This window comes from Pelmatolapia mariae, linkage group LG9, assembly GCF_036321145.2.
Source record: "Pelmatolapia mariae isolate MD_Pm_ZW linkage group LG9, Pm_UMD_F_2, whole genome shotgun sequence".
Taxonomy (NCBI): Eukaryota; Metazoa; Chordata; class Actinopteri; order Cichliformes; family Cichlidae; genus Pelmatolapia; species Pelmatolapia mariae.
This window is the reverse complement of record NC_086235.1, coordinates 23,313,490-23,338,621: the sequence shown is the minus strand read 5'-3', so window position 1 is coordinate 23,338,621 and position 25,132 is coordinate 23,313,490. Positions and strand designations below refer to the sequence as shown.

General features: G+C 40.0%; 2 protein-coding genes across 9 annotated transcripts in view; both read left to right on the top strand.

Annotated features, from left to right (window-relative positions):
• Positions 1-8,635, top strand: part of relch (RAB11 binding and LisH domain, coiled-coil and HEAT repeat containing) — a 37,070-nt gene extending 28,435 nt beyond the window's left edge. For 7 of the 8 annotated variants that reach the window (XM_063483843.1, XM_063483840.1, XM_063483836.1 and 4 more), the window contains 6 exons: positions 1,269-1,332; positions 1,437-1,575; positions 2,156-2,272; positions 3,845-3,933; positions 6,116-6,186; positions 7,284-8,635. In XM_063483843.1, coding sequence (XP_063339913.1) covers positions 1,269-1,332; positions 1,437-1,575; positions 2,156-2,272; positions 3,845-3,933; positions 6,116-6,186; positions 7,284-7,404 — 601 coding nt within the window. In that variant the 3' untranslated portion in view covers positions 7,405-8,635. The remainder of the gene's footprint in view (positions 1-1,268; positions 1,333-1,436; positions 1,576-2,155; positions 2,273-3,844; positions 3,934-6,115; positions 6,187-7,283) is intronic. The other variant, XM_063483837.1, reaches the window with a different exon arrangement.
• Positions 8,636-12,393: 3,758 nt separating this feature from the next.
• Positions 12,394-24,073, top strand: tnfrsf11a (tumor necrosis factor receptor superfamily, member 11a, NFKB activator). The gene is made up of 10 exons (XM_063483926.1): positions 12,394-12,545; positions 16,334-16,409; positions 16,874-16,999; positions 18,111-18,257; positions 18,354-18,435; positions 18,821-18,888; positions 19,040-19,159; positions 19,321-19,370; positions 19,583-20,507; positions 23,234-24,073. Exons 1-10 carry the CDS (start codon positions 12,471-12,473, stop codon positions 23,515-23,517), a joined length of 1,953 nt encoding a protein of 650 aa, XP_063339996.1. The 5' UTR covers positions 12,394-12,470; the 3' UTR covers positions 23,518-24,073.
• The last annotated feature ends 1,059 nt before the right edge of the window (positions 24,074-25,132 follow it).

Here is a 25,132-nt window from a genome sequence, read left to right as displayed (position 1 = left end):
TAATGAAATTTGTGGCATCACTGCTGGAATGCAGCCCCATTCATCTCATGGTTCTCTGTAATGAAATACATTTTTGGGTGCATATCCTTGTCCCCAAATTGTACTGTAAACACAAATTGATTTAACCTTTAATGCATGTTTTGTTTTGTTTTTTCTTTGTAGCCTTAAAAAATTGGCTTCGCGTATTTTGCCGCGGTTAGCAGTTTGTAAATTAACAATTAATGTTAAGAGAAATGATGAGAAACTTTCTTTTTTCCTCCAATGATCTCTCAGATGACCTCTGGCTTTTCTAGTCCTACTGACTGTGAAATGATTATTTAACATCACTCTAACGCCCCCCTCCCCCATTAACTTTGCTTACTTCCATTCATCACAGTCATTAAGTCAAGTGATTAATGTCAGATATTCTTATTATTGTTTTGTATTTTTACAGCAGATTTAAGAATTTTAGATCTTTTCATTTGTAGTTGGATTTTTCTTCAAGAAAGATATAGATATATAACTGTACTTTATCTTTATAGTCCACTGATTTCTAAATATAGATGTGGGTCAAATAATATTCACAAAAATGTAGCATTTTGGTGCTCTGTAAAGTCAGATGAGCTCCCAGATCTTGGCTAAATTGATCATTACTGGTCAGATGATCACCATTTCAGATGCTCAGTCCAAAAACAAACTCTCTATATAGCAGCTCTGTCATTCAAGTACTCAGAGCACTGATGGGTCATGCACTTGAGACATGTAAATTTCACTGTTTATGGACATGTAATAACTTGAGCATAATGTAGAGCACTACAGTAACCATCTCAGTCATCATTGTGGTTACCAGTGTGTCATTACACTGTAATCACTATATTTATGCAAAACCTAGAACATGTGTTAGCCACAGTAGTCCTAATTCTTTGACGTTGTGGGTTTTAGTATAAATGCTTGCTTGACACTGGATGTGGCACTGTAATAAAAAAATGTACACAAATGAAGAATTTTAAGTCAATTCTGGAATCCGTTAGCCGCACTGTTTAAAAACCCCTACATGCCTCTCATCTTATGACATACCCTGAACACATCTCACTTCTTTTAATGTGGTTAACCCAATAATCCGGTGTTTCCCACATTATGAAATGAATCCGAAAACCTTTTTCCAGATAATGTTTGACTCATTCTAATTCTGCCATAATGGCACGCTAATAGAGAATTAAAATGCCTGAAATACTGATTAACTGACTATCTGTGGTCAAAGCATTTTCTTGCATTCTTGCTGTTTGTAGCTCAGTGAGGATCTCTACTATTCCTGCCTTTGGTACCATAATGGAGACTGTCACTCAAAAAGAGGTGGGGAACTGTCAAAATACACAGTGATGAAATTAATTGAAAGCATTTTTAAAATCGTCATCATTCTAAAATGTATAAAAATACTTTTGCTTGCGTGTGTTTAGCTGCTGGAGCGTGTAAAGATGCAGCTGGCGTCATTCCTGGAAGACCCTCAGTACCAAGATCAGCACTCTTTGCACATGGAGATCATCAGGACGTTTGGAAGGGTTGGGCCCAACGCAGAGCCACGCTTCAGAGACGAGTGTATGAAAATGACACTAATGCATTAAAAAGCTCAATACTAACTGTTTTAAAGGGGACTTTATGCTCAAATTTCCAGCTCAATGTGTTTGTTCTTGGACTCGAATCGAGGAGCTTTGCAGGATTCACAGCTTAAGAAAATTCCTGTTTACCTTAAACTGGGCTTGAGTGCAGACTCTCAGCTCATGCTCTGTAACAAGGCGTTTTAAGTTTCTTTCCCTTAAACGCCACACTTCCTTTAAGTCAACTTTTTTCTGGTTGGCTTCCCCTCACAATCAAAATATTTGAACAACTGGTGGATTGGACTTTGTTGTCTGGGATTACCATATAGTGGGTATCCGCTCCTACTGTCATCATTGAGAGCTACGCGTAGGAAAAAGCTTCTGAAACTGACCACTTTGTTCATTTTGCTATCTCACCTATGCCAAACCTTGGCCATGTTTGATATGACCATGCTCCAAAAAATACCAAAAAATAAGGACACCTCATTTTTTAAATATTCTTTTTAATCTCTTCATTGTGTTGTTTAATCCTGCTTTTTCTGTGCTCTAACCATTTGCCCCTGTCTTTGTTATTCTCCTAGTTGTGCTGCCACACCTTCACAAGCTTGCTCTAGCTAACAACAGCCAGAGCGTTGAAAACAAGAGGATTGACATTGCCACTCAGCTGTTTGAGGCCTACAGCGCCCTCTCCTGCTGCTGTATCCTTTTAAAGGTCATGGTTCACAGTCCATGTAAGCTGGTTAGAAATGGATTTCCATTCTTAAATGAAAAAGCAATTTAACTGTCACTCTTCGTGATAAGACCTAATAGCTTAAAACTAACTTACTCAAAGAGGAAAAATGAGTCCACTCGTTCTTTAAATACTTCTGTACTTATGTGTTTCCAAATGATTTACCAGAAGTCTGTGTCAAGTTTGGCTAGGGTTCAGGGTTAGATGTTGTAACTGTAAGTCAATAAGAAGACCCTAAGCGTTACCAGTTAGCTAGCTATCCTTGTGAGATGTGCTGGTATGTATCAGTGTGGTCTCGGTGCCTCTGTGTATGGTTCACTGTGTGTATTGGCAGGATTTAACTATCATTTGGCAGAAGGAGAAAGGAAAAATAAGCTGCCTCCATTTTGGGGCCAGATGTAATTACAGGGTTGGTTAAGCAGAGGAAAGGATGAGAGAGGGAGAAAGTGCGTGAGAGGAGGGAAAGGACTGAACATCAGCTCCAATCCTTAGGAACAGTTCCCAGGACAGAACTCACGTTTATATCATCTCTGCCGTTTCTGTCATCCCTCTTTTCTCTGATTCTTTTTCCTCTATTTCTCTTTTACTCTTCCCCCCCCCCTTCTCTTTTTCATCTTTACTGACAACCCAACCCCACCCAGGTCCAACACACACACACACACAGATAGACGGCAGCTGTTGAGGTTCATTCCTGTGGATTTTTGTCAGGCTGTGATTTTATAGTGCAGTAGTGTCCAGGAGGTATAGCCCTGACCTCAGAGCCTCTACCTCCCACTGCACTTCTTTCTCCTGTAATCAGTGCGACAAGCTCTGAAAGTGTACATTTCCATCCCTAAAAATAAAGACGTGCTCACCGCTGGTCCCATATAGTTTCACTGGGTTTGATGGGTGGCAGAACACGTGCAGTCCAGGATGAAGGAACGTTGAGTAAAGTTTGTGTGAACCTATTTTCATTCTCAGATGGGTGGAGTGTGCCCTGTAGCTATAAAGTAATGAAGTGACTTTCTCATGAATTTTTAATTGTAATTGCTATTTATTTCATCAGCAGCAAAATATTTTAAATTGTCCTGAAGTAAACCCCTCCCATCTGGTGATTCCCGGAAACACTGTTATTGCTCAGTAGTATTACTAACTGTCTGACCTTGGAATCACCAGTTCTTTAGTTTACATGTCTATACAAGTAGCAACAAAAACAAGATAGTCTGGAAGGATGAATATTGGGATGTAATAACATAGGAGGATTTTAACAATTTACTAAGTGCATTTTGTAATTTTTTTCAAAACAAAACAAAAAGCAGAAAACTTTCAACTTTGTTTACTGTAATAAGTTTAAAAGTTCAAATTGCATGTATTGTCTTAAGAAATAGATTGCGTTTATTGTCTTTTTTTTCTTTCTTTTCTGTTTTACTGTATTTGATCTAATTTAGTAGTTGTGATTTGTGGAGAACCAAGTAGTTTAAAAAGGACTTTAAACTGAACACTTGCATTTGAGTTTCTGATAGCTGCATTACTTCAGTTAAGCCCTTAACTTTCAGTCCAGTCATTTCCGAGGAGGTGATGGTCAACCATTTCCTGCCTGGTCTCAGGTGTCTGCGTGCTGACATGGAGCAACTCTCTCCAGAGCACGAGGTCAGGAGAAAACACAAAGACATGCTTGCACATTCATATAAGCCTGACTGATATATTGATATTGGCATTCATAACAACCAATAAATTAAAATGAAAAAAATTAAAGAAGACAGCCTTGAACCATGAATGTAGATGTAGCATAGCTTAGCCATCAGAGGAGTATACAGTGGCCCCTCGCTATAACGCGGTTCACCTTTAGGTGGTGGCCATAAAACATCTGTAACAATTGTAAAAAAAAAAAAGAAGTTAGGTGAAATCTGCAAAGTAGCTATCGCATGTTATTTTTAGAACGTAACTACCGCGATAAACGAGGGACCTCTGTACTATGAAGGAATTGTAACACAGGCAGGATTATCGACTGTTATGACAGGCTTTCTGCTTCAGGCTCTGTGTGTGATCACATAAAATCGAGTGCTCCTGTAAGTGCAGCCTAGTCCAGTCAGACAAGTCATCAGATGATGATCATTAAAAAATAAAAAAAAAAATTCAACATTGTTGCATTTTGATTAGATTAGTGGTTCAGAAAGTCCAGTAATCAGGTGGTCTGGCAAAGAGAACGGTAAAATAAACATTTTAATTTGAGTTCTCAGTGCTGCTGTTTATTTTAAATAAGACAGCAGCACATTAGAGCTCTGAAATTTTAAATTCATTCATTTAAACATTAAAGGTAAATGTTCTGCAGCCAAATAAAGCAGATGTGAAATCAATTTAACTGCAGTTTAACTCTAGTTCTGTGTTCTAGTAGCTGCAGTTCCAGTAAATTATAAAAACATGTATAAATTTTCTTCATTATCAAACATACACATTCCAGCGACAATGTGATGCACAGTTTGTGCTGCTATAATTTGTACACTGGTAGGGATTAACAGCTTGCACATAGATTCTCTGCTGGGGTATATGTTTTCTATCCTACACTCCATGGTCTGTCATCCATGCTGTAAATACAAGAATCATTGCAAACATGGTCAACATAAACTCCTCCTGACCAAGTTATGTGTTCAGCAATAGTTACCATGGTGATTTAGCCAGTTAAATGGAGAGCAGCTTTCGTGGTACAGAAAACTCTGACTTCAGCGTAGCTTGGTAAGCCATTAATCTTGCTTTTTTGTGATGATCAAACAAGATTATTTTTAAGATGCGTTGTGATGCTGTCTCAGTAAGGACTCGTAAATAACTACATGTAATAAATGTTAAGGAGATCTGAAGCCTGAAAGGAAAAACATATTGGCCTATGTGAAAGATTTACATAAACAAATATCAGTCTTTTAACTTCTGTATTGGTTGGGCTCTAAACGCTACACATCATATTCATGCATGCATACACATGTAGAGCATTGTGTTTGCATGCTTTTATGTTCCTCTGGGGTTGGTAATTCAAACATGTGGACCTATCCGATGTGCTGACTGCTTGGGAATGAGTGAACAGCTGAAAGCTGTTTTTATTGATGAGCCACATCGTCTACCATTTTTTATTTTTTTATTTTTATTTTTTTGCTACTGATCTGCGATCTCACGCAAATAAGACAGAAAAAGACAGTCTTTCTCAGACACACTCATACACACACCTCTCATATATATTTGTGTCTTGGAATCTCACGCGATCCGTTTCATGTGAACATTTAGCCAAGGTGACTAATGATCAGCTGACTGTTTCATTCATAAGACATCGACTCTTGGCTGTAAGCTGTGCATACCAGACTCTAACAGATAAAAAAGGATTCACGCTGTGAAACATATGAACTCTAAAGGCCTTTATAGGACTAACCCTGCCCAAATAAATACGCGAAAATAACAGGAACTAGTTTCAAAAATTTGACAAAATAATTTCTCTTTTTATTTCCTTCTGTGTTAATTTACTTCACTATTAAATAATTATTATGTTTCCATTTTGGAAGTTCCTCTGTTTTCTATCAATCTGTTGAATAGAGGCAGTCGTTTCTGTTGTTAGCCTGGCTTTGATTAAGCAAAAGACATGAAAGTTAATCCCATAACACAGCCAGTGAATGACAGCCAAGACCTTTCAACACTCAAGACACACATAGAGAAATGTAGAAGAAAAGACGCAAATAAATTGGTTGGGTAAAACACAGTAATGTGAATTAATGTAAAGGTAAAAACATGGAGAAACGTTTGGGGTTCTTTTTTTTTTTTTTTTAGCTGAATCTGTTTGTTTCATTCGCAGGTGATTCTTAGCTCAATGATCAAAGAGTGTGAAATCAAGGTGGAAAACAGAGCGATGTCAGACCCACAAGGGTAAGGCTCAACGCACCCCCATTCACACCATTACTTTGTTCTGAAAGGAATGTCAAAATATGGGCTTTTATTGCATAAGACTGACAAATGAAGACAGAATGAAGTAGCGAAGGATCCTTACCACGTGGCGAGTGTGAAAGACAGAGCCCGTATAGTGGGAGTTTTGGGGTTTTCTGTACCCCTCGCTATGAGTATTTGTAAGTGTCAAAGCCACACGAAAGAAAGATTTTTGATCATGTATATTTGGAGCTCATTAAAAAGAGGGGCGAAAAAAAGTGTATGTTTGTGAGCATGTAGATGCAGGAAGTGTGTATAGGTCTGTGCGAGTAGATTGTGTGAAAGTGTGTTCCCCCGAGGTTACAGCCGTTAAAGTCTCTGCGCTCACGCTGAGAGATTTTTCTTACCTTTTCATTTTGTTCTGCCAAGTCTGGCTTCAACTTCTCTCCCCATAACTGGTAACACGGATTGTTACTTTTTAAGGAGATCTGACCTCTGAGAAAAGAGGTTTGGAAAGTTTTGTACATTTTTAAGCCCCATTTAATTTAATTTTACTGTAAAAACCATGTGATTCTGCGCTCAGTGAATTCTTTACCAAAATAATTGTTGAAGTAGGATCGCCTAACATGGATCCAATTCCATGCCGCTGAGATTACATATTAGAGTTTCTAACTCAAGTCTATGAAGTTTGATGTGATATTAAATGCTCATGAACTACAGGTGGTACACAAAAGCATGGACTAAAATGGTTCGCAGGTCATAAAGTGCTTTGAGTTGGTGTTATGTTTGTGCTGGTATTGAGCAATGCAGCTCTTTGGCACCAACTTCTTCTCTGTATCATTCTGAGTCCGAACAAACTCAAAAGAGGAACTTGAGGAGCCGTTAGACTGTAAAAAATCAGGAGGGGCTGAATTGGCAAACCGTATTTCCTTTCTAAAGAAGTGGAGTAGAGGGTGATGTGAGCTCAGACAGATTGCAGAGGGATTTTTGGCATAGTTTTGATTTGATTTTGATTTTAATACATTCATATCGAAAATGGCTAAAGTTCACTGATGCCTCATGTCCACATCCTAACTTTGTCTTTTTTGTTTTTTGCATAGCTCCATGTCAATTGCATCCAGTTTGGTGGGTGAGGATGCCAAGACCAAGTTTCTAAGTAAGATGGGTCAGCTGACTACCTCTGGCGCCATGCTGGCCAACGTCTTCCAGAGAAAGAAGTAATCCCAACACTGACCGATTCATCATCTCGAATAACTGACCAAACGCTGCACTCATTGGGAGCATTTCGTTTTACTGGGAGTAATAAAAAAAAGCATATGTTCGGCTTCGAGCAGACGGAAGTCAAGTGTATAGTTGAGTTGATTTCGAGAAATTTTGCTTGAAGTTGTATTGATTTTAAAATCTGTGCAGCAGGACTACTTGTTAAACAGGGATGGTTTTCGCAGTGAAAGCTTCTGAGGTTTTCCTCTGCTCGTATTTTCCTCTCCTCAACTATTAATCACGACAGATGCATCATCAAGGACTAGGATTTGCTTTCATTAGTCAGTGTTAGAATTGTCATGTCACAACAGAAAGAGAGGAGAGATGAGAAGAAACTCTACAGTATCGAGACTAACCCACAGCGATAACGAGGAACTCGTTACCTGGACATTTCTGGACTTGAAAGGTATCACTGAGTTTGTTTTAAGTTTTAGTGCAGTACTTCTTGTATCAGAAGAGCCTCACTCGTCTTTGAGAAGCAGAACTCTGAGCGCAGCCTGCGGGGGTTTCATTTACGATGTTAATGGGCGCCATTTTGGATCAAAAGGTTCGAAAGCAGTCGCATTAATTATACTGAAGGTCTGAACCACCAAAAGGCTGTGCGGATTAATTAGAATGCCTTGTACAGTGTCTCTGTACGGCTCTGAAGTATCGCCTACTTGAAACTATTAAAAAGAAAAAGTGTCTTGCCTTTATTTCTTCAGTCTCTGGTTTTTGTTTTGATAGCTTCTATTTTATAACTTATTTATGTCTTAATGAAGAAAAACATACTTTATTCCAACTTCCAAAGAAATTTGCACTTCACTTTACTATTACGTTCTTTATTATCTATATTTCTTTTGTTTAATTCAGTCTTACACACGGAGATTATCACTATTGTTAATGATCTTTTTTTATCCATTATGGCAATGTGAAGTTGAAGAGAACACTGATCATAATTATTCCTTCTCTGTCTGTTGCATCTTGTCTCTCAGTGTTGCAGTGTCTCTGATAACTGTACTTTTTTTCTAACGTGGGAATTTGGTTCTTTTTTTTCTTTGTCGTTCGTTCAATTTGGATATGCTCTAAGAGAAACCGTAAATAAATGTATCATACACTGAACTGAAGAACACGGTACTCATTGTGTATATTTGAAATTCGTGTCTTGATGTAATAAAAGATGGAGATCAGTTGTGTACTTCAATGAACCTTCCAGAAGTAAATTTAATGCCTGCATGTACCGGGACTTTTTCTTTTTTTTTTGTCCGCCGCAGTGATAAAGGAGCTCTCACTGCAGCTCAAAGTGTCGGCAGGTGTTAGAAGGCTGTAAAACAAAGTTATTTAACAGGAGAAACGCACTCTGCTCCTGCCCGTGCGCTTCAACTTCAAACGTTTCAAGTCTCCTATTGTCTCCTTAGTACAACAAACCAAAGTCCATCTTATGGGACATTCCCAACAACCTAACACCCCCCAAAAACAGTAATAAAAGCCCAGATCTGCCATCTAGATTACACTATCTCTCAATTCTTGCTATGTTTTGGAAAAATGACTTTGTAATGATATGGTCAACTTTGGCCCTAATCTATAAAAGAACACGATTGAACTCAAAGAAGTGTGGACTCTAACTTTCAAATGGGTTTTTTGACAGCCCTGACTGGCCTCTAGTGGAGTCCAGTACATTGATTTGTGATTGCAAGATCTTATTTAGCGGTTGAACATAAAGCGAGTTGGCCAACACTCTGATAAAGAGCATTTGCATATTCAAGCTAATATTCAACCACCATCACTGATAACTCGCCAGGTGGACAAATAATTGTTACACACTGTTAAGGCATGGCATCGTGGCTTTGTGGGCGTGCCTGTTGTTCTACGTGTGTGGGTAAGTGCGTGCTGTGGTATTTATGATTTGCATTCATAGTGAATAGTGTTGTCCAAACAACTCGTGTATCCAGATAGGTGTAGTCTTACACACAGCCGAGAATTTTCTGTTCATGAAAAATCTCCTGGTATTTGTAGAAATTGTGTCTGAGAGGAGCTCTTACTCACATTAGTGGTGACTCACAGATCACATCTGTTTCCAAAGGCAGATGAAGCGATGTAGATCCAGTCCTAAAACCACTGGAACACGATGGCTTTAGTTTTTAAAACTGAGTTCCTTTTTTGCCCGTTGCACTTTTCACCGTTTTCAAGTGAGACCATGCCTAACCCATGAAGATTCCTCCAAAATCCTGGTTTCAAAACAAGACTGGCTGTTTTGTTCTGTGGAACGAGTGTGTGTTACATTAATCAAAACCTTTCAGTGACTTATGCGAGTTTAAGGATTCATTTTTGTTTTTTGTGCCGTCTAAAATAGGCCTGCTCGGTGAACTTTGACTTGTTATAAGTGATGCTAAGCAACGCAGCCCACATGCTTGCAGAACAGTCTGTGCTCTGACCCAGGTCATTAGAAGTATAATGCTTGTAAACCAGCGTGGTGTTTGCCTGCAAGCAGAGCTCCATTTTTATACATCAAAACAAGCCACAATGCAAGTGTTTTTGAAGTGGGGGGACTAACAAGGACTTCTGTGATAATAATGTAGTTTTGTTGTCGGGGTCAACCTAATGTGGATGTTTGATGCTTTCAAAGTCAAGTTTAGGCCTTTGATTGCTAAGAGCCCAATCTTAATTGCTACTGTAACAGCTGTGGAGGTCCCACCACAAAACAGCTTCTCTCAGCATGTTTCTTTCTCCATTTTTTTTGTTTGTTTGTTTGCAGACAAAATGTGCTGTACACTCATAGATAAATGAGTAATTTATGTTTCTTTTTAAAATTTTCTCAGTCATTTTCCCCCCTCTGGGTATTCTCTCTTCTTCTGTTTACTTCTCTTCTCTCCAGCCTTTGCCCTATTCATCCAAGGCATAAACATTCGATTTAATATTTGCATAACTGTCGTTGTGAGAACATGTTCTTTTTTTTCTCCAAAACATTTCCTTGCTAGACCTGCCAATGTAGGCTTGAGCTGATCTGCCATGCAAATTCCCAGGAAAATAACAACTCCAGCTTTTTCTCATTCTTTCCTGGGCAAAGACAACTGCTGCAGTATTTCCTGGAAGCATTCGCTACACTTTTGTTTTTGTAGAGAAGACACCATCATGGTTGTTCCAGGACCCACGCTCCAGGAACTATGTTGAGCGCAGCCTACTCATGTGTAGTGATGAATGGCTCCTGCAGGAAGCAAAGTGTACAGAAGTGACCACATGCTTTGACTCCTGCTCCAGTGTATGATATATGAATTCATCTCTGCCATGAGGTCATAGCTCATCCTGTCTGACCAATGATGTGGGAAGTGTCATCTGACAACCTACAGTACTGTGCAAAACTCTAGATTTTATTTCCAAGGAGACAGACTTTTGTTTAAAGTGGTATTGAGCAATAGTTCTCCTGGCTTTAGAATTCTCTGCTTTTTAATTTATTTTATTGTTATTATTTTCGCATTTTTAGTCGAGTCTTTTTGTCTGACCATTTCAGAGGAATGTTTTTCTTTTCTCAACTTTGTTAAGCTACTTGAGACTGGCCTATGAATCTTTCGAGCATAAAAAAGGCACCGAACTCTAGATATAACAGAAAACTTAGCAAAGATCCAATTTTAAGATGCATCTTTAGGCACTTTGTTACTAGCAGTCTGTCACAAAAAACACACTATTTGTGTTCTTTAGACAGAAAGACGCAGCTTGACAACCACAAAACAGTATTTTTGCACCAATAAGGTGTTTCCCCAATCATGATTCCCCAAAATGATGAAACTGGAGAAGTGGAGATCATAAGAAGAAGTAGCAGGGCAGCAGATGAACAGTATCTGAAAATCATTTTATTAAGAAATAGGAAAAATATCCTGTGAAAACCAAACACAGGACCTGAGAGATACATCTGGCCCCAAATCGAATCAGACATGGTCTTAGTGAAAGGGTAAATGACAATAAGTGTTTTTTTTTTTCATGAAGAGAAAAAGTGGGGAAAAAAGGCTGAAATGTGACAAAATATAAAAGAACTGGACTGGAAAGCTAAAGCAGATCTTATGGAGTGATGAACCCAAACTTTAAACATCTGGTTGAAATGAAAAGTGTCTTCAGCCATCTGTAAAGCACGGTGGAGGCTCTGTTATGATTTGTGGCTGCCTTTCATTCGGTGCTGTTAGGGATCTTGTCAAAACTGATGGACTTGCGAGCACAGAAAAGTACTGTCACATTTTTATCCACCATGCTATACCATGTGGAAGACATCCAATTGGCAATAGCTTCATTTTTCTGCATGATGGTGATCACAGACACACTGCCAATGCAGTTAAAGCATACCTCAGAGAAAAACACACAATAGTGTCATGGATCATTGAAGCAGCAGAAAAAGAAACAAAAGGCAGCCAACATACAAAGAAGAGCTCTGAATGTCCTTCGTGAAGCCTGGATAACTAATCCTGAAGATTCCCTAAAGACGTCAGAAGAAGGCTTGTCTATGAGAGTTCAGGCTGTGTTGAAGAATAAAGCTGGTCAAACCAAATACTGACTTTCGAGCTCGTCAGAATTCTACAAACTCTGTTTTTGCCTGCACTGAATGTAGATTTAGGTTTGCACATGTTTCAATAAATCTATCCACCTGAGAAATAAGGGGTGGTTCATAGTCGGGCGCACTAAATGTCACACACATAATTTCTCCGGGTTGATCGGGAGGGCTGAGATGGAGGCGTGGAACCGTTCTTTGCGTATGAACGTGGGAGGAGTCCACTCTCGGTAAGTCACTCATTTTTTACAAGCTGTTGCATGCAGCTTCCTTCACTACGCGTGGGTGAAAAGCAGAAGGAAGATGAGAGGAGAGGGCAGATGGGAACTGCAGCTGTCTAACCGGGAATGAAGGCGCGATGTCCTGTGAGATGTTTGGAGGTTCAATCACATTTACGCACTCAAGAAGAATTGATTTGCAGTGAGGACATTTAAAGAGTCCGGGGATCGGATCTTTGTTTATTGGCTAATAAAGAAAAGTTTGCCTCAGAAGTCGTCTTTGTAAATCAGTAGAGATGAGATTAAACTTTTCTACAAGCTGGATTTTCCGCGGCTGGATTACGTGTGTCCTTGTCACCTTTTACGCACAGGTAAAACGCGTTTTCCCCACTATTAATGATTAAAATGTACCCCATTAATTAGCTAAGAAGTTGATATCAATTGAGTTGACGGTCACCTTTGAAGCCTGTAGGTCTCTTGTTTACTGCTTCTCTTGGGTTATCGGGGTCCCTTTAAATGAGAAAGTTAATGCAAAAGTGCTGAGATTAACAGTGGTTTAGTTATCTTAGGCAAAAGATATGTAACAGTAAACCCGAGTATGTGTCAACACACCAGGATTTGCATGAGCTGGTCAGATGAGGGACGAGGGAAATGTGAGGAACAGTGTTTTTTTTTTTTTTATACGCACAGACACTGACTAGAAACAGCTGTATTTGGGCCGAAGCCACTTCTCCCCTGCTATGACCACAGAAAAGCCGCTGGCAACTGGACGTTCTTCTCCCTCCAACAAGTATTCTTTCCACGTCCAAGTTGCTCATCAGGAACCTCATTAGGTCCGCCAGAGGCGAGGTTTAAAAAGGTGGTGCAGGGGCCACAGTAGGATCTCTATTTTGCATATCGCGACCAACTTTTACAAACTTTTTTTTTTTTTTTGTAGTTTCCTGGTTTCCTTTTTATCGTAGCCTTATTCGTAATATACCTAAGAAGCGCATACTAAAAAAAAAACCTATTAAGTAGATTTACAGAGATTAAAAATGACCTAATGTCGCAGCTGATGCACTGCCACAGTTAATTTGAAGGGGAGAGTGAATATAGTCGATGGCATGTTGTTGTCCACGCCGTTGTTTAGTCCAACCAGCTAACGCTGTCCAGGTGGAGAAGTTTATGAGATGTGGTTGAAGTGGTGGGACTGTTGGGCACCAATGATCTATCATTGCTTGTGTGCCTGCATTACCGTAAGCCAGCATCGGCATGACTTTGACTGGAACGCACGCTCTTCTTTCCTGAGGTGTGTTGCAAGAGAAATGCTTGTGGGGGCATTTTACTTGTCAATGCAGTGATCCAGGGAGGCAATTGCGCAAAAGAAATATATAGTTTTTCCTTTCCGCCAAAAAAGTCTATGAAATAAGTCAAAGTTTTACCAGCAGCAGTGGCAATAGAAAGCAAACACATGATACAGACAGTTGCCTGGATAGGAGGGATGGAATATTTTTCAACTACGTTTTAAGGTGACATTGCAAACCCTTGGCTTTGGTTTGTTCTCACCATGGTCTTGCCATTACTGACTCACACTATTCCCAAAGAATTCCCCTTCTTTTTCTTGGTTTGCAACCACTTCATCCAATACATTCCGAGTTCATTTCAAACTGTCTTTGTGACATTGAGCAATGCACAATTGCTTCAAGATGTTCAGAGCTTAAAAGTCAATATATCATGAAGAACTGTGCTTTGTTGGGTTTATTGCTCTCCTTCCCACAAACAAGGCTCCTGAACGTTTTATTTGCCAGATTTTCAAGTCAGTCATGCATTCATCCCTGCTTGTATGCACTCGTGTTGTCCAGTTATCTATTAGCAACATCTTGCTGCCTCTTCCCTCTTTTTTCATTTAATATTTGACCAGTAATTATTTACCTCTTCAAGTTCCATCCATCCATCAAGTACCAGATCAGATTTATGACTACCTCCGGTTTAAAAAGCAGTGCACTGCCTATGAGCTCTGGATCAGGTTTCATTAAAGCAATTAGCACATATTCTTTTAACTTTTTGCAGCACCTGCTCTTCCTTGATTTTTGGGTTGTGTTTCTATTATATGCATTTTTTTCTATTCACACATCATTGGCTGTCACCAATTTCCACCAATTTAACAGCCGTTCTTTGTGGGGGTTTTTTCTTCTGTTATTTGTAAATGAATTTTTAAGACAACTTAGTCCCTTCTTTTTTCTGTTTTGAAGAGTTATAGTCAAAGGTATGAGATATCAGGTCTTGATTTATGCAGGTGGCATTTAGGGGATTTGCTTTTATGGCTGTTAAGTAAAAAACTAATCACAGGTGCAAACATTATACAAAGATCCAGTTATTGTGCAATATGCTTTTACAGCATCTTATCGTGAATCAGTAAAACCCCTAGAGGCCTATGAGCTGCAGTGTGCTTCTCTTGGCTTTGAGCCTGTTGCTGCTGTGGCCGTTATGCAAATTCCCTTGTCCGCTGAAAGCTTATGGAATGCGCTCTGCATTTGATAGGGTCACACACGGCGGTGAATGTTTCTGTAAGATAAACAAAACAGCTCGGAAACCAGCTAGGGGGCAGTTGCGACATGTCGCTGAAGGGGTGGAACTCTTAATACCTCTTTGTTCTTAAGCTTCACCAAGTCCTGCCCACTCTGTCCATCCATATGCTTTCCACTTCCCTACATCTTCATTTTCAAGCAATTCTATAACTTCATATCTGAGTACATGCAGCACATCAAGTTAGCTCTGAGGTCGGATGTGCTATGTTTACCCTTATGTTAACCTATAATCATATAGGGTGGGTCACTTGTTTTTCTTTTGCATCCATTATATATTTAGTGAATCAAAACACATTGTTTCACGTAACTGAGACCCAATGTTTAGATGTGGCGGTAACAAAAACACAATTCCCGGCATTCCTTTGGCTTCCTGTGCGCTCTGGTCCAGCTGTGCATATTAAAAGCCATATCTATCTATCTATCTATACAAAGACTCAAGCCTTTTAATAGCATGGGAATCTTTCCTACTTCTGTCACTTCTGTCTCCTGCAGCATATGGTGTCCATTAGTGCTGCGGTCTGAGCTATGAGCACTGTGTATGATTATCCCTCTGGTTAGATTATAAAACAAAGATTGGCTGATGTGTGAGTCTGAGTGGAGGTAATTAAAAGCTTGAGAGTGTTCATGTTGCGCTGTCGTGGTCTGAAGTTGGAAAGACTGACACAGTCTAAACAGAGGTGTGAGAAAGAAGACAGGGGAGGATGAGAAGGGTGTGAAAACAGTGTTGAGTCCAGTATTGTATATTTGAACTGCTGGGGTAAGCTCAGGGATTTTTCCATTAAAAATCAAATGAACAAAAAGAAATTGTGAATATGCTTCCCAAAGGAAAACTGTGGGGAAGCTTTTCTGAACCTCTGCAACACCAGCAATTCAATTACAGTAAAAATTACAGTATTTAGTAGTAAGGAAGATGAAGCTTAGACTGAAGGACAAAATGATGGCGGTCAATTCAAGGTCGGAGTCAAGGCAGGCCTATAGGTTGTATTTTTCTACATTTATATATAGACACTGTGGTTTTGGCATCATTTCTGTTATAACAGCCAAATTGTCTAATTCAGCAGTGTGGCCAGGACTTCTCCAGCCCTTAATTTAGAGCGGCTGGAAGGTCAGTACAGTAAGTAACCTTTTCAATGGAGCGTTTATTATTTGTGAAGAGATGCAAAGATGTTTCATAGTTTGTTTCCAGGCTTTCTGGAGCGAGAGCTGTGTTTAGCTGCGTGACAGCAGGAAACTTTGCATAGTGGTTTGTTAGAACAGAAGGCCTTTAGAAATCTAGTGTAACAACTGCACAAGATTTGTTATTTTTTTATTTTACAGCACAGCACTGATGGCTGGGAGAATATTTGCAAGTGATTAATTATTCAAAGTCAGCCAGAATGGATATTATATAATTCCTGTTACTTCCCTGTTGTGTACTTGTGGACTTTGTTTTTTCTGGTCTGGAGGCTTCAGAGCTGCGCTCAGGTGTTCTGAGAGCATGGAAAGAATTTCTGGGCATGTCTTGAAAATGTTTTTACCATCCTGGTCTTGACTCAAACATTATACCTCCTACTAACTGTTACAAACTTATCTTTTGTCTTCATTAATTACAGAACGCAGATTCCAAATCTCAATGTAAAGAAACACAATACCTAAAAGACTCCAAATGCTGCGACAAGTGTCAACCAGGTAACACACACACACACACACACACACACACACACACACACACACACACACACACACACACACACACACACACACACACACACACACACAGATAGTGGATGCATATCTGGTTTCCTCTGTGGAGTCAGCATAAAGTAAAAATAGCTTTCCATTCACAAATATTCTAAAGTAAAAGAGGAAGGATGTTTAAAAGCAGATCTTTTTGGCTTAAATGGGCACAGACATGTGCATGTGTTTCCACAAATACGTGGATACACACACACACACACACACACACACACACACACACGCACTTAAACTGCTAAATATATCAACTACTTAAAAAGAAGAAAGGAGCTCCAGTTTTATCGGTTTCTCTTTTGTTTTCATCTATTTAATTAGGCTTTTCTGTGTTATTGTGATTATGTATGCCGGGTTCTTAAATCCTCTGCCTAACACCCATTGTCTTTTCTTTTTGCCACTAGGCCATTATGTGTTTAAAGACTGCACTGATACCGATCAGACTTTATGTCGTAAATGCAGTTACGGAGAATATCAACCCAGCTTGAATAATGCCTATCGCTGTCTTAAGCAGAAGTATTGTGATCCGAGTGAGTACCTTCATTTATTTATCAATTCCATACATGTAAATACATTTTTCACTTCTTACTTGTGACAAATACCATTCATTTCATTTCTAAAAATTTTAATTCTAAAAAATTAATTAATTAATTATAAACTGTTTTGCTTATTAATTTGGCAACCTCTGGTTACTTGAAGAACAAAGATCAAACAACTTTTCCAAACATACTCTACAGTCACAGCTACACCATAAAAGAATACTCTCCAGTCAACAGTATTTAATTTTATACTCATGTTTTTTATGTTTTAGTTTCTCTTTTGCAACCCCTTTTCCAAATAATCATGAAGCTGTGTAAACGCTAACAGAGTGCAGACCATTTGCCACCATCCCATTTCTAAAAAGTTGAGATTGAGACCGTTTACTGCCATGTTGAATCACCTCGTCTTTTTAAAACTCCCCATATGTCTTTGGGGACTCGAGGAGCATATTGGTGAAAAAGAATCTGAACGTTTTTGCTAAATTCATTCTCAATAAAGTTTTAAGCTGTTCATCAGTTAAGATCTTTGTTTGCGTCATTTAATAATGGGTCAGATATTTTCAGTAGGTCAGATTTTTTTTTTTCCCCATGTTGTTTGGTATTGTCCTGCTGAAATAATGAAGGCCTTCCTCCAAAAAGGGCTAAAACTTTTATCATTCAACTTTAATGTGGCCTTTGTAAATATCACCCTCTCATGTGTTTACTGACAGTGATGTTTGGAAGTGCTTCTGAGCCCATCCACTGACTCCTTTGTTTTTTTTTACATAGTACTGCCCAAGCCTGTGTACATAAATCTCCTTGCCCTCCTCTCCAAATGTTTTTTGAAACATAATAAATACATTTTCCACATTTTCCATACTTTTATACATTATTTGTGTGCTATTTTCAATCAAATAAATGATTTTCACTTCAGTTTTTTGTTTACTCTTTACACAACACCTCCATATTCATACAAATGGGGTTGTGGTAGCCAAGAATGCTCGGATCTTCTTAACATGGAATTATTTTTCCTTTGTATTGAACTGTGGAGTGGGAATTTGCATTTAACACACTTAATCATTCACTTCATTTGTACCTTTGTCTTTTTCTTTTAAATCTACAGATTTGGGTTTTATGACAAATAATGAAAACTCGATAGAAGAGGAGCAATGTCGCTGTGTTGATGGCTTCCAGTGTTACCCCATCAACTGTGAGTACTGTGAGAAGATACCCACCTGCCGACCTGGACAGGGACTTGAGACAAAGCATGGTGAGAAAGTCCACAACACAGAACATCCCCCATTTATAACAAGTCCCTACAAACGAGTTGTAAATCCGAGATTACGATTTGTGTTGCTAATTATAGATCAGAGGAAGGTGTGTGAGCCGTGTCTAAAAGGATTCTTCTCTGATAAGGACGATGACGAACCGTGCAAACCGTGGACAAAGTAAGCTCTTACACGCACGTGCACACACGTTTTTAGCCTGGAATCTTTTGACATATTGTGAAGGGAAAATGCAGTTGGGCAGCCGTCCCTACCGGCAGCCAGCAGTGGTTATGAGTAATATATTCAGCACTTCCTCTGGAACCCTGGCTGGAGCAGACATCAGCTTCCACTGCCAGCCAGACCTGACAGATCATCGGCGATGATGATGACGGTGGAGAGAGAAAGAATTTTGTTTTCCTCTCTATCCATCTGCCTTTCTGGTATTATCTTTGCAGAACCGCGAGTCGAGCACGTTGGTAGGAAAATGTGGAGTAGAAGGGAGAACTAAAAAAACTAACTACATTCTCATTGTATAAATATTCCTCTTCTTCTTCCTCTTTCCCAGTTGCAAGGCTGATGGCAGCAAGCAGATCAAGCAAGGCAGTGCTGAAGCCGATGCAGAGTGTGGACAACGTGAGTTTGGAAAGACACGGACATATACAATGTCATATTTTTCTATATGACAAAATCGTTTCTGTTAATTAGAGGCTTAAATGTGACACTAAATGTGGAGAGGGAAAAAACTGTAGACTAAAAGCAAGCTCAATAATTGTCTGTCTTACAGGTGAAACGCCCATTCCTATGTCCTTCTGGGTGATAGTTTCAGTCCTGTCAATCATTATCATTCTGTGTCCCCTCATTCTGCTTCTCTTCTGCTACAAGGACAAAATGAAGTTACTCTCTGGTAGGTCGATATCCTCTATGAACCTTTCACTTCTGCCTGTATGACTGCTTTAACATACATGTAGACGTTGGCACAAAAACGTGAACTTTTACTTTCATAAATACTGTCATTTTTTTCCTGCATTTTTTTCAGTACTTTCATCTTGTTGTTTCATTTCTCAGTAAATCTGCGATCCTGTGTCCAGAATCTGAAGAGGACCCGGATACAACAGGTAAGGTGGAATTTCTGTTAGAATAAAAAAACTCAAACAAAACCGAATACATATAGAAACTAAACTTATTGCAAGCTGTTTCATCTACTTTTTCTATTGTTTGTGACAATTTGTTTTCCATTGAAGCAAAGAGCCTGTATATATCTAACATCATCTTACGTGCATACTTGCAATAATTTACAACTCTTCTTTTATCATTTTCTTCACTCTAGGAGACACTGGCTCCTCTTTACCACAGCGGAGCAGGAGGAGGAATAGGAGGAGGTTCTGGTGCCTCAAAATGCACGCCATGTGAGGTGACCAAACTTATCGACCAAGCACCCTCCAGCCCCGCTGACAACCCCTCGTGCACCTTGCCCATCTCTGTTCCTGATGTAAAGGTCTCTCTGCCCTTCATAAAAGAGATGACAGAGGAAGGAGGGACTGAGAGGAAAACACCAATGGAGGATCAGAGCAAAAGATCTGGAGAACCAGAAGAGGTGTCGGAAGAAGAAGAGGTTGTGAGCGTGTCCCGGCTTTTGACAGGTTCTTGCATGTGTGTCATTCCTGTCCACGAGCCCCTGGAAGTAGGGGAGAATGAGGACTGTAGCCAGGCTGTCAGCCCTGGAACACCGGGATCGTGCTCATGTGGAGGGCTAGATGGAGAGAGGGATGGAGGTGGAAGTGGGAAAGAAGCTAAAGATGGAAATCTCAAGAAAGTGTCCACGAGTCAGTTAGGTGTCGCACCGCTTGTTTCTCTTTCTCCTCCTCTCCTCCACACCTCCACCGCCGTCCATTCAACCAGTCCGCTTCCTGAACTCTACCTGCCATTGTCCCAGATGTCGCCGGAGTTCAAATTTCACCTAAAAGAGAGATCGCCAACAAAATGGGAGGGGTTGTACAGACTGATGAGCACAGACTCCACATCAACAGAACACAGTACGACCTCTGCGATGACCTCGGTCACCCCCTTGTTGCCATCCCCATCTGTTGGAGAGCTCTACATGGACAAGCCCCCTGAGGCCACAGGCCCAGAGCAGGACCAGGGAGTTCCCTGTGGGGACAGCAGAGACAACAAGCTCTCATCACAGGAGTCAGAATTGGAGTGCTCACCGGAGAGCCTTCAGAGTCAGCTGGCTGATCCAAATCTTACCTCAGGTACATGAAATTTCAAGAACTGATCATATAAGAAGCCCAAAAAAATGTTAATGATAAGGAAAAAAAAGAAGTGATAAGGTACTACCTCCAAACTAGTGGGGGAGGTAAAATATTAAGTAATAATAGTAATAGTAACTTAATAGTAATCATCAAGTGTTCACAGGACAGAATTATGGCTTTTAAAATTAAATTAATGTACACTTTTGTCTATAATTATATTAGACAAAAGTGTACAATATAATAATATTATATTATATTATATTATAATATATACTTTTTTTTCCTAAGCAGTTGAGTCGCACAGTCACAAGTCTATTTTTACTCCTCTTGGGGTAATGGAAAGCTGATTTGGAGCTGGCTATTTCCTGGCTACTTTTTTGCTGTGACCGCTCAGCAGCGTCAATAAAAACTAAAAGCACAGTGGTTGTGCGTTATGGGGATAATGGCTCATTACAAAGGTTGCAGGACCACAGTTGTGTTTGCCAGGTGGATTTCTGTGTTCGCTGTTTGTGTAGGCAGTCGCCATTGTGTTGCCACAGGGTCATACCCGTACATGATTGGATACACCACATAGCAGTGTTCTCTTTCCACAGCATAGGTGGGACTAGCCACCAAGAATAACAGAATGAAATTTAGATTGGTTTTAATGGAAAGTTTTACAGTCACGGGGTTGAGCATGCATTGTTCTCACACAGACCTTACGGTCCTGCCAAAGAGAAAAATCTACGGGAAACATTTATTCTCTGTGCCTCGAGCTCCTAGTGGTTATGGTTAGTTATAAAAGCAGTAATATCTTAGCAGTCTGATAGAGACGGTGGTTAGCTCGAGCTCAAACGTTATTAGCCAAACACAGAATAGACAGAATATTGGTCTCAGCTTAAAAATATGGCGTTTGTGTGATTGTTTCCAAGAAACAGCTTTTATTAAAGCCAGTATTGATAATCTGACCCTGGATTTTGGCAGGGCCACACAGGGAGCAGGAAAAAGATATGTGTGTGTGTGTGTGTGTTTGATGTGCTAGTGAACCACCAGAACCGCACTCTTAACAAACACTGCTCTTTGTGTATGTGTGCACCAGTGTCGAGTATGCCATCTACAGTACAAAACTCCTGTTTACCCAGAGTTCCATAGGGTTGCGCAAAGTGACCACAGCTTTAATTGAACCAAGATGTGCTCAGCTTGAGTAATGCTTTTATAACCTCGCAAACCCAACAAAAACACACACACACCAACTTGTGAAGCCTTTTTTTTTTGACTCTCACTGATGACTGGTTACTTTAATTACACATTTGCTGGCTTGAAGTGAACACAGTTTCCCATCATGCAGTAATGAAAATTGTTACAAGGACTTCCCGCCTATACTATTTAAAGGTTAGGCAAGGTTCAGAGGTTTCCCTTGTCTCACCCACAGTAGCCGTCCCAGTGCACATTACTTTTATTTATTAGCTACTGACCGGCTCAGGGCAATTTTGGGGCTGCCTTTGTTGAGCGTCAACTCAATAGGGCTAATGACCCACATTTAGTCTGACAATCAAAGACTTAAGCTGGCACCTATCCATGAAAAATTGGCAGATTCTGATAGAGAATATGCACAAGTAAGGGGTTTTACTAGTGCTCAGTTTTACCCCTGTCAGAGCAGTTTTTGGGTATCCAAAAAGATCAACGTGGAACTGAGAGAGGATAAACAGAAGACCCAAGCAGATTCCTCAGAGCATTGTTTTCAGAGCTGTGGTGAAATGGCATATTTTCAAGCTTGCCCTCTCAGACTGGTATTCCGGGAAATGCGATTGGATACGGAAACAGAGACACACACGTTTTGAGAGTCTGTGGTAGCGTTTGCCTTTGGCTGCATGTGCTTTTGAGCGCATACGTGTGTGTGTAGGTGTGAAAATGCCTGTTAGTGCATTTTCTTACATTTACTGTATGTGTATGTGTGTGTGCGTGCGTGTGCATATGTGTGAACAGATGGAACATAAGCTGTGAGTCATGGAGGTTTGGCCTCTTCTGTCGCTTGGAAAGTCAGACAGGAGGCTGGAGAAAATAGGAACCAGAGGTTTGATGCGGTGTAATGCGATTTACAAAACAAAACTGTTTATTTCCTAATTCACCTGGCTGGCTTAACTCTGTAGGTGAACAATATACAGGCACTGGCACAAAGGGTATTGATGCAAGTTTGTGTTTGGCAGGAAAGCAACTGTAGGATGGAGATTAGACACTGAGATGTTCGTGGATGGAGCGGCACATTTTAAAAAATTGTTCAGTTGAATCCTAAAACCCCAAAACGTGTGACAAATTGCTTCTCTTTAGTGGTCTTGAGTTTCACTTAGTTAGCTCCGTCAGTATCCAGCACTTCTATGTCGAGAAGGATATGATATGGCGGTCTCTGTAGCTGTTGCCTTTTTGTGGTCATCCTGCAAAGTCATTACACCCACTGTCCATTTGTCACATGAGGTTAGCCAACAGTTAGTCCCTTCTTCACTTGTGTCATGAAATGGGGCTCTGGAAGCCTGTTTGTACAGGAAAAATGAAAGTCCTACACAACCCTACAATTATAGCAACACATCTCATTGAATTTCACAATAGGCTGTTATTGCATCGGCATTTTCTATACCAGTTTGGGGATACAGTGTTTATGAATTTCACATGAAACTAAAGATTTTCTCAGACATCGTCTATAAATAGCCTCCTAACCATTTACGCCTCCTCTGTGTTACTTTTCTATTTAGGTCAGGTGTCTGGGAACCACAACACCACCTTCATCTCCAGCGGTCAAGTGATGAACTTTAGCGGTGACGTCATTGTTGTCTGCGTCAGCCAGACGTCTCAAGGCAGCGACGAGGTGGAGCGGGATGATGGCTTCGGCAACCCTGTCCAGGAAGAAGCCACTGAGACTGCTCCATTTTTTCAGAGCAGCTTGAGATCACAAGGGGACTACATTTCCCACTGTACTTTGCAAGATGAGACACTGCCAGTCCAGGAAGCGATGGAGGAGCAATCACTGGGAAAGTGAAAAGCGGCCAGTGGCTTTGCTTTATGTTTTATGTCACTTCAGAGATCATCGCCATAGTCCGGGCGCCTATGTTATCTTTTGATTACACCAATCAGCCACAACATTAAACCCGCTGTCAGCTGAACTGAATCATGTTGATTATCTTGTTACAATGCAATGTTCTGCTGGGAAATCTCGGGTCCTCTTCCATTGACTCATACCACCCACCTAAACATCGTTAAAGATCAGTCACATCCCTCCATGGCAACGGCATCCCCTGACAACAGAATTCTCTCCAACGGGACAGAGTGTCCTGTCACAACAGAAAAACTGCTCGACAACTTGGCATAACAAATGGCAGTCCAATCAAAGATCTGCTGAGTTAGCAAGAACAAGCCTGATCTGCAGAGGCTTCATTCCACAACCCACAGGACCCAAAGGACCCACTGGGCAGACACCACAGGACACCCTCAGTGGGCTCATGTGCATGCACAGCAGAGTTTTTTTTTTTTTTTCTTTTTGGCAGAACGGTGGATTTAGTGTTATGGCTAAGAGGTGTACATCAAATAAGTTATAGTAATAACTAAAAACAAAATGTGTCTTGTCATGTCTGTTTTCCATATAAAAACAAGGATGGTGTAAAGTCATTTTAAAGTGATCAGTCAGATAACTGGGAAATCAGTCTTTTGGGAATCTGACTCTGTGTCTCCACAGTTGTCTTACTAATGAACCATCTATAACCTGGCCTATTTCAGACATTAGTCACTGAATCTTGCCACGGGAATCTATTCCCAGAAAAAAAAGAAGAAAAGCTGCAGGCCTTTTCAAATGGAAACTCCCTCCATTCCAGACAGTGATGGGGAATTTTGTTGTGAAATGGATGTGGAAGTAGAGTTCATACTGCAGGTGCATAATATTTTTATTGTTGCATGGAACTTACAGCTTGGTCTCGATACAAAGAAGTTACAAAATATTTAATGTCCCACACATTTCTATTGATTACTTGCTTTAGGTAACATCTGTAAGCTCTTAGTTTTTTAACTTTTGTAAGTCTGGATGATTTTGATACTTGCGTAACAAATATCCACCGTGTGGAACATACGTTTTAGGTGTTGTATCATAGAACTTTGAATATGAAAGCCACAATAAGATCTGGCTGGACAGAATTTTAAACATATCAATGAGTGAATTCTTCTTTCTTGCCTGCAGGATCTGTTTATTTTTTAAGAGACACGTCCAGTTTTGGTACGATGCTTGTTTAGCTTGTTTGTAGACTTTATTTTCTCCCTACTGCAACACAAGTGCAGTTTTTGTCTTCGAAACAAAATGCTATGCATTTGATAAGCTATTCTATTAGGGATTTCTTTTATTCGATTTTAATGCCCAGGCCTTAATGAAGAAAAGTCAGATGTTTGTTAATAATAATGGTTTTGTTTAAAAAAAAAAAAAAAAAAAAGATTTTACGAGGCAGATTGTTTGTGTGTATTTCAGAAGTTTCAGATGTGATCAGTGCGTGTATATATTTCATCTGTTTCTCAAAGACGAATGAATATGCTGTCAATTGATTTATTGTGTGGATTTTGTGAAGTCGAGTGGTGCCATTAACAGCGGGTGAAGCGCACACAGGAGTTTCAAT